This window comes from Miniopterus natalensis, chromosome 2 (assembly GCF_054644295.1).
Source record: "Miniopterus natalensis isolate mMinNat1 chromosome 2, mMinNat1.hap1, whole genome shotgun sequence".
In the NCBI taxonomy this organism is placed as follows: domain Eukaryota; kingdom Metazoa; phylum Chordata; class Mammalia; order Chiroptera; family Miniopteridae; genus Miniopterus; species Miniopterus natalensis.
Genome location: NC_142082.1, coordinates 95,032,931 through 95,045,430, shown reverse-complemented (window position 1 = coordinate 95,045,430; position 12,500 = coordinate 95,032,931). Strand labels below are relative to the sequence as shown.

Here is a 12,500-nt window from a genome sequence, read left to right as displayed (position 1 = left end):
CATGTGGCTAAAGTTAAGATTTTATAAGGCCATATTTCTTAATTAAAAGTAATCACAACTTTTATTCCACACACCACACATTTATAGAACTTTTATAGATGTCAATAAAAATTTTCTGTATAGACCATGCTGTACTTCAATACAGGATTCATTAAACACTATTTCTATATTGAAATTATTTACAATCTGAAACATTTAATAGTCTTATTTATGGAGTGTAGGTTATTAAGAGAATATATTTGCTATTGGTTTACTTTACCAAATATTTACCAGTTTTTAAACTATAAATTTTAAGTTCATATACTGCTATTACTGGTGGCTTAGGATATGTTTATGCAATGTTGTAATTCATAAAGCTCTAAAATTCACAGGAACAAAAGCATTAATTTGTACACATTTTCTACTGGAACATATGTTTTATAGAGTAAGAGCAAATAGTAATTTTTCACTTGAGTTCGGCTAAACAAATATAACTGCAAAAGGAAAGACTAAAATATGCTTCTGCTTTTATATTACAATTTGTTTTTCCTTTTTTCTTGGCCTCTCCCCTGCCACCAGGCCAACTGACAGAAGGATATATATGTACTATCCTTCTATTCTCAAAGAAGGAACGTAAGACAACCTCTCATTCACACAGGACAAATAGCTATGCCAAAAGCACAAATTACTTCTAATTACAGGATACAATTTTGTCATCCTTCTTTTCATAATCTAGCCATTTACACACTTTGATTTTTGACTTCCATTTGGGTTTATTAACATCAAAGCTCTGTCATCACTTATCTGTTTCTGAAGGCATTTTTACCTGAGGGAATAAAAAAAGTTTTGCTTTCTTGCTTTACTGTTGCAAGAGAGTTTTTGTCTTCATTAGGTTTACAGTATTTCCTGGTTATTAAACTTGTATATATTGCTGTAAACTTTACTGTGCTTGGCATACCAGTTTTAAAGGTATTGCCATGAAACCCAATGCACTGCACACAAATACGCCCTAATCCAAGTACACTCCCACACACTCTAGTTCAACCTCTACTAATGTCTTACTAGTCTTTTCCCCACTTTCCACAAAAATAATCACAACTTGAAATAAAAGCAATGCCAATTTTACTGTATGAATTGTCTAGAGCTCTTATAGCAAATTAAAATAGATCCATCTTATTAATTACATTATTTGAACTTTTAGAATATTCATTGATATACAACAGGAAGAGTCCTATATCAAATGAAACTTGTAAAATCATTGCCCAAGTTAATATATTTGTTTGTTTAAACATGATGGTCCACATTCCTTGCTTTTACTTATTTAAAATTTGTGACCATATATATATATATTTTTTTAATCCTCACCCGAGGACATGCTTATTGATTTTAGAGAGGGGAAGAGAGGGGGAGAGAGAAAGAGAGAGAGGAACATCAATGTGAGAGAGAAACATTGATCAGCTGCTTTCTTGTACATGACCCAAACAGGGATCAAACCTGCAACCTATGTATGTGCCCTGACTGGGAATCTAACTCACAACCTTTTGGTGTACGGAACAACCCTCCAACCAACTGAGCCACACTGGCCAGGGCATGACCATTTGTTTTGGTCAGGTTGTACTCATAACATATAAAATGAATTCAAATGTGAATTTAAATACTATCAAAGAAAAATAAACCATCTTTGGTGTTCTCTTACTTAGAATTTTAATAATTTAAAAAAATTTAATACCATAATGCAATATATTATGCATATTAAACTAATAATACCAAGGTTTCTTAAAAATAATTTGTTAAATACTTTTTAGCAACATTGGAAAAACCCATCAAAAGGAGCCCATTAGAAGTTTTTGGCAACTGGTTCCATATTCATCACAATTGTTGTTTCTAAGCTCTCATTCTTTATGAACTGTTAAGTCATCCCCTCTTCCCACTTTATGTGTTTCTCTCCAGTAGCAGTGTCATTACAGATCCCTCCAACAGCCCACGTCCCCATTCTACCTCCTAATTTTCCAGAGCTGTTGGCAATCAAGCCCTTTTAAAATAAATTTTTTATTAAATAGAAGGAAAGTGTGGAATTAGGTCTATAGCCAGCTTTTAGGATTAACCACACCCTCAGCTTTCACTCCAGTTACAACAAAGGAAGAAAATTTACCATCAAAGTCCAACCTTTGTATCATGGTCTTGACTCCATATAACTTCCTTTTGCAAAGATTTCAACCTATAATTACCCACCACCCAGATGTGTAACAACTTTTGCCTCCTTATCACATCATTCTATAAGCATTCAAATGTTCTCTATTGTCTCACATTTTAAAACTAAACCAAAACCTGCCCTTGGTCTCACATCTCTTGCTCACTGTGTCTTTTTTTTGTTTGTTTGTTTAAATATATCTTTATTGACTTTAGAGAGAGGAAAGGAGAGAGAGAAACACACAGAAACATAAATGATGAGAGAGACATTGGGGATTGAGCCTGCAACCCGGGCATGTGCCCTGACCGGGAATCGAACCCCGATCGCCTGGATCCTAGGTCGATGCTCAACCGCTGAGCCACGCCTGGCCGGGCTCACTGTGTCTTTTTTATACTCTTTACAGTAACACTTCTAGAAAGAAGTATTCATTTTCTTTGCTTCCTTTACTTCAGTCTCTCCTCAATACACCCTAATTAAATTTCTGACCCAATATTTTACCAAAATTCTTCGTCAAGGCCACCAACAACTTCTCTATTGCAACACCCGAAACTTAATTTTCTGTCCTCATCCCTTCAGCCACTGACTTAAGTGAGCACTCCATCCTTCCTGAAGGGTTTTCTCATGACTACACTATCATGGCAAGCACACTTATCAAATACTTTCTTGGGGTTAGGGAAATGTCCTACTTTGAGATTATAAAAACTGCCACATGAAACTTCTTGTTATACTTACTGTAATGATGCTGTAGTATCCTCTTTATGAAACAGAAGAAAATACTGTTTTATTCCCACAATGAGTTATGCTTCTGAGCAACTGACTCTATTCATGTGTTGCTTAAGGACAGGGATAAGTTCTGCGATTTTGTGGTTGTGCGAGCATCACAGAGGCACTTACACAAACCTAGATGTATGGTATACTGTACATCTGGTCTGTTGTTTACAGAAACATCATTACATAGCATAACTGTACTATGAAACAAATAACTGGCCTGTTCCCCTCTTTGAACTTGTTGCTAAGTTTAAAATCAATTTCATGATTTACCTCAAGCATAATACAGGATCTCACAGCATTAATTTTAATCTTTTTTAAAGCTTCATCTTGTATTTCTTATTTTCCTCTCCATTTAAAAGTTATAACTTGCAATAGCATTTTTTCTCAGCCATTTGAAATCCTTTCAGTATCAAGGTCAGCATAAATAAACACACTTAAATACAGTTTAAGAAAAAAAAATAACAGCATTAAAGTCAGTGGGAGAAGATGTCTACTTTCGTCTCCGTAGCTGCTTTCTAGGTACCCTCTTCTCTTTCCTTTTGTCTGACATTTCAGAGATTACCATTGACCATATCCTAGGCAAGTTACCTGTCATTTTGTGTTACCTGTGCTGAAAGGTCTCCTCTGAGGTGGCTCAATCAATCAACCAGCCAATTAATTGCTGGCCACAGCCCTTTCTTCCTCCTCCCCCTTTTCTAGGTGTGAGGAGAATGGGCATGTGTGTCTAAGGCACAGCTTTCAGAACACTGGTTACATGCAGGGAGACTGAGCATCCAGATAAACATGACAGTCATGAATTGAAGCTCTTTGAATAAAACAAGAATCCATGAGTCCAAACAGATATGAATGAATGAATGAATGAATGAATGAACGAACGGTGGAGAAGAGAAAGCTCCACAAAACCTCAAAGTACCACCCTACAAAATACTTACTAATTAATGAGTATCAAATCTACATTAATTAACTTTACAGTGGAGAAAGCTGGCAGATACCTAATCTTACTAAGTGATAGAAGTTAACATCATGCATCGTGTGCCTCCTAACATCATGCACTGAAAAGAACACAGCATGGCTCTAGTGTCATTCCTAACAAAAATGCCTAAATCATGAGGAAGCATCAGCCAAATCTAAATTAAGAGACATTCTGCAAAGTAATGAGCCACTATTCACTGATTAGTGAAAATGGTTTAGAACTGAACATGCATAAGAACACAAATGGACTGAAGCTCGGAGGAAGGGCACACTAATTATAAACTGAATTTAGCCATTTTAAGCACAGCTTTGGCTGGACACTAATATCTATATTCGTGATATAGTAATATATGTGATTCTTTATGCATTAAATAACCATATGGTGGCAGGTTTTAAAAAAGTACTCTTAATTTCAAAGTGACAGAGATATCTGTAACAACTATAATAGGAAAATATGTAAGATTTCTATTGACGGTTACTGTTAACACATTCATAAATGAAACAAAAAATGTAATCTTTTTCTTTCTAAGTTCATAGACTCCCTGAATTCTATGCCTGCGTCTTTTGGGACCCATGAGGGGTAAGTAACCCTAAAATGGCTCCATGCTCAGATAAACATATCTGTCATATGGCTTAAGGGGCACTTCATGACCTGCCTGCCTGCCACCACTCACCCCCAGTCTTGAACCTCATATTTTGCAGCTCATGTTCTACTGAGTGAAACCCTTACCTTTAGACCTCTGTAATGCTATTGCCTGCAATATTCTTCCCACACTTTTTACCTGACAAACTCCCAATCATCTGACAGGTGTCAATTCACATCATTGCTTTAAGTCACAGGAGTGGGGAATGCCTGGTCCTCAAAATCATTTGGTCTGGCCCCGCTGAGGCAACCGCAGGTGAGACTCAAAATTTAATAAATCTAGTATTTTTTTTAAAGCTAATTTTTAAGTTGATAATTTTGTATGGTCTGTGAGTGATGTTATAAATATCCAAATGGCCATTGGCAGAAAAAAGGTTCCCCACACCTGCTTAAGGAAACCAAGATTGGATGCACTTCCACTGTGTTCCCATACCACCCACACTTACCACCCTATCACTGCATACTTTGTGAAAACTGTCCTTCCCAGAAACTGGAAGCACTTCAATTGTGCCTCGAATCCTCATTCCTTGCATGCTGCCTAGCACAGAGTAGGTACTTCAGTAATTGTGGAAGGAAGGAAAAAAGGAGGACAATTCCAATTTATTTGCTGTTTCATGACTTTGAATTCTATCATTAATTCCTGATTGACCCTCATAAATGCAAGCTGTTGGCCACAATGGGAACCAGAAAAGTGTAGAATTTGATTAATATAAAATCACTATTTTTATGGGAAAAATCATAGGGTGAGTATTAATGAAGGACATTATCACTATTATAAATCCATATCAGGAAGATTTTATCACCTTGCAATACTAAGTAAAATAACTATACTAATACATAAAATAAAATTGTACCAAGAGATGGTACACATCTATGCCAATAATTCTCAACTATGCACTCCAGAATGCTGGTGGTGGCAGTGGTGGAGGGGCTGCAGGCCCTTCCTCAGAAAGTGTTACCAGAATTAATGAAGTGGAGGGAGAGTTTTCAAACTATAGGCCTCTCAATCCCTGTTGTATTCAGCCACTGCTGCTGAAAGGAATGTGGGGTCATCTTCAAGTCCACTGTGGTAAAAGCATGTGTCAACAGACCTTGTAAAAAAATGATAATACAATGTTTTCTGTATTCCTTTAGCTAGGCTGAAGGAGGAGAGGGAGCTGGGAGAATTCAAGCTACCATGTTGGTGTAAAGTGTTTAGAGTCATGTCAGGAATTTAAAACACAAAACAGGTTAGAAGTGGGCTGGAAAAAAGCAATGAGACAGATGAACTAAAATCAGATTACAAATTACTGAGGGGGTAAAACTGAAGTCTTGTTCTGGGCACAGGGGTAAATCCACTTTGATTGGAAAGTGTGTCTGAGTAGTGACAGGTTGGAGTGTGACTACAGAAGGCTCTCAAAGACAAAACTGTGGATTTTATCCTAGGTAGATCAAGGTACTAATGGTTTCCGTTGGCAATATTAACCTAAGCATCTTTTTTAAAAAAAAGTTTTTATGGATTTTTTTAGAGAGAGGAGAGTGATAGAGAGATAGAAACATCAATGAAATAAACCTCAATTCGCTGTGGCTGGGAATTGAACCTGCGATGTCCTGGTTCATACGTTAATGCTCAACCACTGAACCACACCTGCCAGGCAACCTAAGCATCTTAAACAAGATGGATTAAGGGGCTGAGAATACAAGTAGAGACACCAATGATGAATAATCAACTGCTTGACACTGGTTAACCAACAAAAATGCCATAACACACTAAAAGATAGATCCTGCCACCTGTGATCAGAAATGGTATAAAGATGCAGGAGAGTTAGTTATTGCATGTTTTATCTACATGGCATCTTAATTTAATACAAGTAAAAGATGTTAGTTGTCAATAATTTTAACTCACACGGTTTGCTTTCTTTCCTCTCTTTTGTTGTATCTGACTGTTCCTGGAGTTTTTCATGAGAAAAGCATAATGTAAATCTAACAAACGAACAGAAGAATAATAAAATACTTTTCAAAAAAATCAACACGAAAACCTATTAAAATTAAAATGTTCATAAAATATTTAAAAAAGTAGTTTTTCAAATGTTTTTAATGTAGCCATATTAAACTAGGGAATTTGACCTTTAACACAAGGTTTTTAGAAGTAAAAACGTCTTTTACTTAGTGCTCAGTCTACTGAAGCATTAAGGTTTATGATCGTGTAATGTTCTTTACAGTTGATCATAAAATCTGGAAATTATCAGCCGGTTAATTTTTACGTTTGACATTTTTACAATTAAACAAAAGTCATCTATTACGACAACTTCACCAAAGAATCAGTGGTACAAGCTTTGGTACGTCTAGGTGGGGTAACTGGACACAACAACCTGCGAATCTGAGAACCACTTCGCCGATGAGAGGGAGGAAGGAGGGGGCCAGCGCAGAAAGGACCAAATTCCACGCAGCACTAAGACACGCCCACTGCCATCACTACCAATTTTGTGTTGTCCAGGTTTGTCTGTGGAGTTGGGCTCCGCGGGGCTTCACAGGGAGGGGCTGTGCGCTGTAGCCCGCCTCGCATGCCCTCGAGGGAGCGCGGTAGGGCTCTCACCCCTGTTGGGTCTTCAGCCGCGAGTCCCGCACCTTGCCCCACCCCCACGACCCTAGGCCCTGCGTCGGAGGAGCTCGGTAGCGGCGAGCGTAAAGGGCCCGTCCCTACCTGTGCTGGGACAGTGAGGCGGCCCTGCGGCGCCGCCACGTTCACGAGGCCGTGGTACCACGCCACTCCCACTCCTGCCACCGCCACGCCGGCCACTGACGCCGCCAGTGGGCCGGCAGCTACTCCGCGCCGCAGCCTTTCAACCCAGGCCACAAGCCGAGCGCCCCGAATCGCCGCGGCTGCCATGTTTGCGGAAGCGTCCGCTCCCCATCACGCGAGAACTCCCGCACCCGTGGGCCTCGCGAGATCCGAGGCCTCCGCCCCACCTCCAGCGCCCGGGCTGTGAGCGCGTTGTGGAAGACTTGGTGCGACCCGGGTGGGGGCGGAGGGAAGGCCAGCTGCTGCGGCGGGCCTGTTGGGTGGAACTGGAGAAGCAACGGGACAGCCAGTCCGAGGCCAGACGGAGCCATTTGGTGGAGGAAGTGCCTCCTGTCCGTAAGCAGGCGTGTCACCTGTTGGCCACTGAGGGGTCCGGGTTGCTCGCTCCGCCCTGCACTGGAAGCGGCACAGTTATCTGGTAATTGCGCTCAGCCTTGCGGTTCGAGGACGCGTCCTAACGGTGGACCCATACCTAAAGGGGCCCCAATACTCTGCGTATTCCCGAGGGCTACATTTGCTGTTAATGTCACAGACCTACCTGTATCAACGGTTTCTTAAAGCTGTCCTGTTAATTCAGACGTCTGCAGATACTTTCGCACAGGCCTTTAAAATACCGTGAATTAGCTGTCCAGCGTTTAGTAAGCAACCTTTGTGTAAAGAATTGTTTCTACTTGTCTCACTTAAGCAGCTCAGTAATCTTGTTTAAATTTGATTTTTAAATTGTGGTAAAATATACATAACATAAGATTTACCATCTTAACCAATTTTATGCCCACAGTTCAGTGGCATTAAGTACATTTACACTAGTGTGCAACCAGCACACCATCCATATCCAGAACTTTTTTCATCTTGCAAAACTGGCAAAGTTAAAAATATTTAGTGTCCTCCCCATCTGTTTTGTTCATCTTGCCTAGCGTTATAGTCTTTAAAATTTTTTTAAATTAAAAATTATTTTGTATTAGTTGCAGGTGCACAGCATAGTTAGACAGTCATATACTTTACAAAATGGTCCCCCTAATATTTCAAATACCCACTTGGCACTATACATAGTTATTACAATATTATTGACTGTATTCCCTATGCTGTACTTTACATCCCCTGATTATTTTGTAACTGCCAATTTGTATTTCTTAATTCCTTCACCATTTTTCACCCAGCCCCCTAACCAACCCCCTGCCCTTTGGTGACCATCAATTTGTTCTCTATCTACCTATCCTCATATTCTTGACTGCCCCCCCCCCCCCCAAATCATATCCTATCCCAGCCATATCACTTAGATGAAGTGTTTTCTTATAAAGTCCCAGACAAAACCACTCTCTCTATTTCAGGCAATCACTATTTACTGAATATTGAATTTAAACTCTGTCCTGACAAGGTGTTTGATGGTATCTATTATACTGCCTGGGATGCAGCAGCACCCCTACTTGATTTCCCTGTTACTGAGGATCATGATGTTTTCCCTCGTGTGGGTGGGAACGTTACCTTAGTCCTGGTTCCATTGGTCGTAAGAAATGATTTCACTGAGGCAGATGACTTGGCTTTATTTTGTCACATCTGACCCTCCAGTCTTTGGTCTTTTCAGTGTCAATTTACTTCATAAACTTTGTTCAGCCTCTGAGGTGTCCCTGGTCATTAGAAGCTTTACTTGGGCATACAGAAACAGAGCCAAAGTCAAAGGTGCCAAGAGTCTTGATCTTACAGTCACTGCCATCTTGAAATTTTGCAAAACAAACCAAACATAAGGGCTACACTAAGTCTGGTTTAACCACTTGATTCCTCAGATCATTTGGTCATAATTCACCCTCAGTTCTTGCTCCCTTTTTCTTAGCCAGTTTGTCTAAATTAATCTGCCATTGGAGCTTCCTCATGTTCTGCCTAGCTGCTGAAACCACTTTCAGTGCCTTCCTAGGAAGGAAGTACGTCTGACTCACTGTGCACAGATATGAGAGCCAGACCACAGGGTTTGAATCCTGACTCTGTGGAGATGATTACTGTGATTTGGGGCAAATTACTTAATCTCCAAGTCTCAATTTTCTCCACTGTAAACAATTCTTACGGTTTGGGTTTGGGAGATTAAATGAGAATTCTATCGGAAGTGATCTGACACATGATCAACTCACCACAGATGTCAGTTTATCTTCTTCAAGATCTGGCTTGGTCCTGCCTGCTGGTCACAAATGAGCTTGATTGATGATTCTCGATTCCAGACCGATAGCCCATCTAACCTGAGAATTTCCTGCTTGACCTCTTAGACCTCTGGTCTGTTTTCACCTCTTTTAACTCTGGTAGCTCTTAGCATATGCCTTGTTTTTCATAGATTGTTGACAATGTAGCTTGTTTCCATGCCCAGCTGATTGTAGGATTTCTAGGATATGTTTGGATGTCCTGGATGTCTTACCTTGTAGCTTATTCTTGATACCCATAGCCCACAGTTAAAATGCTGGCATTATTTATGTACGTGCTGCCTAATTCACATAATTCTTACAGCCATTTAATAAAATCCCACATCTGTTACTTAGTCATGACTCTAAGCTTCAAATAGGCACATATTTCTATTAGAGCATTTGGCATACTTAAAAACATTGTATTTCTCCCACAATTTGACATCCTCTTGGCTAAGGATATCTTGCTTTTCTGTTTTCTCAGCACCCTGCTCGTATTAGACATTCAATGAATGAATATATGAATAAATGACTAAATAGATGGCACGAATGAAACTCTGGTGTGCCTGTTTTCACCAAACATACAGAAATATATTATTCCTTTTGTGTAATTTATTTTCCAAGACCAAAAACTCATTCTAAATTATTTTCTTTTGCTGAAAAAATTTGAACCTACTTGGAAAACTGTGCTTTATAATTAGTTGTGTGTTACGTGCCCAGGCCTCTCAAACTCACATTAAGATTTAATGTATTCAAACTTTTCTTTCGCAGAGTAAACAAATTATTAAAATAGAGCCCATTTCTAGCTGACTAACCATTCTAAGTATGAACTCTTCCCTGACAGTTGCTGACATTTGTCTAAGTACATTGACTATATTGGTCTTTTTAGTCCCCAGCATTGGCTGGGATGTATTTTTAGCCATGTAGTTTTTAAACCAATCCCCAAATAAGGAATTGCTTCTAAAGCTGAGGAAAACAGAATAGAAACACTGATAGTTTCATGGTGTTCTTAATTTACTTTGTGCACTTTTCCTGTAGGATGGACAAAAGTTATATGGCAGAAAAACTGTTCTTAAGGGGCTTTACATTCACTGAAGAGACCAAGCCTGAATTTCAGAATGATGCAAGATGGCATTTAACGATTGTACTGTATAGAGGAGGAAGAGTGTGATAGGCTGAAGCAGTTAGAAAGGCATCTAGGGAAGGAAGGAGACTTGATCTGGGATTTGGAAAGTGGGAAAGATTTAGCTAGGTAGAGTCCTCCAAGACTGGAGGAACAATAAGATTGAGAGTGTGGGCGACAACTAGATATGGTGTGTGTTTACTTGGCTTGGAGCAGAAGGGCAGCTTTAGGGCTGCTCTTGAGTGGCTTGAGGGCCACAAGGGGATCATGCAACAATTTCCACTGGTATATGGAACAGCTGTCAGCTCTTTTGACCTGCTGCATGTTTGTGTTTGGGGTATTCATTCCTCTGTTTTGGCATCCCCATCCACTTTATGCCTGATCTCTGTGTCTCAGACACCTATACACAGTGATGGTTTCTGACCGGATTCTGTCCTGGTCTCTCTTGCCCATTGTCCCATGTGCTTCTCTAAATTATATCCCTTCTAGCTACAACCAAAACTTTGGTTTTCTCTGGTTGCTGATCTTGAACAAAAGAGGTCAACTAGCTTTTCTTATTGAAGACATTACTCTATTGTATTTCCATTTAAAAAAACAAAGTTATTAACTCAAATGCATCTTTGATCTTACCATGTGTGGGGAAGATAAACAAAAATTGCTATTCTAATTCTGCCACATTGTTTACTGTTGTATTACAAAATGTGTATTAAGATTAGTTATCTTAGGTGGAAGAGAAAATATGGAGATCTCTAAAGATAAATAAGGAGGTTGGATTCAATCCTGTAATAATGAAGTAAATGACATAAAAGTGGATATTATTAAAAGAACCAATGCTTGGAATACACAGAGGTTAAACTATATTTAGGGTGGATAATTGTATAGAGGAGGCTATGAATCACTTTCATAGGCTCTAAATGAGTCAAAAGAATTGCTAATTATATGTTTATTGTATGCAGTTTGGGGCCATGGCTAAAAATATCTGGGTATCATGTAATACTAGCATGTATAGAAATAGGTAAAGATTAAATCTTATGATGGTGAAAAAGCAGTGCCAAGAGTTGCGTTTTCATTATCTTTCTGATCCTCCTCTGCTTCTCATTCCCTCCCCATCACCCCAGTCTACTTTCTCTCTTTGCCACAGGCTTCAGTGACTGCAGTAAGCTCTTAGCATGGACTGACTGTTGATTCTCATCTTTTTTCCTTTGAGGCATCCCATAGATCTATGTTAGATCAATCTTCCTAAAACATTTCTCTCACCATACTTCCATTAGCTGTGTGATGTAACCTTCCTAAGCCTGTTTCCTTGTTGGAAAAAGACCCGTTTGGTTTCAGTTGATTTTTTCAGTTTGAAAATTGTCATTTTGTGCCACTCCAAAGTGTCTGGGGTTTTTTCTCCGTTCAGCATACTGTGAAATACATTCCAAATGTAGTGGCACACCTTAGAGATGCAAAGACAAGACACAGCTTCCTCCTCTAGTGGTGACTGTCACTCTGGGGTCTCCACAGGTTGGATTATGGCCCCTCTGCTTAAAACTTTTAAAGCATGTTGCCCCCATTTATGTATGTTTATTTTTTAAATCTACATGTTTTTGACTAAATGTTAAAATTTTAATGATGAGATAAAGATGAGCAATATTTATAAAATAAAATTATAGTTTTATTATTAAAGATGCAATAAATGTTTTGCTCTCAATATGTTAATATTTTAGTGAGAACAATATGTTAAATTCCCTTTGTTAACTTAGACAATCTTTACTTAAGGTGTAGGAGGTAGAGATACACATCTCTGGCATTTGTTCAGTTAACTTATTTTTTCGAATACTTATTGGGGATTTTTATTTTTTTCATCCTTTTTTAAAAAAATCCTCACCTAAGGA

The 12,500-nt window shown here is 39.0% G+C and overlaps 1 protein-coding gene and 1 long non-coding RNA gene across 4 annotated transcripts in view; one reads left to right on the top strand and one right to left on the bottom strand.

Moving 5' to 3' along the window:
• MICU2 (mitochondrial calcium uptake 2) overlaps positions 1-7,425 on the bottom strand; it is a 119,852-nt gene extending 112,427 nt beyond the window's left edge. For all 3 annotated transcript variants that reach the window (XM_016212905.2, XM_016212907.2, XM_016212906.2), the window contains exon 1: positions 7,240-7,425. In XM_016212905.2, coding sequence (XP_016068391.1) covers positions 7,240-7,425 — 186 coding nt within the window. The remainder of the gene's footprint in view (positions 1-7,239) is intronic.
• A 240-nt stretch (positions 7,426-7,665) lies between these two features.
• The window catches only part of LOC107536981 (uncharacterized), a 38,532-nt gene continuing 33,697 nt past the window's right edge, over positions 7,666-12,500 (top strand). Inside the window, exon 1 of the long non-coding RNA XR_015714047.1 lies at positions 7,666-7,756. This is a non-coding gene — a long non-coding RNA (uncharacterized LOC107536981). The remainder of the gene's footprint in view (positions 7,757-12,500) is intronic.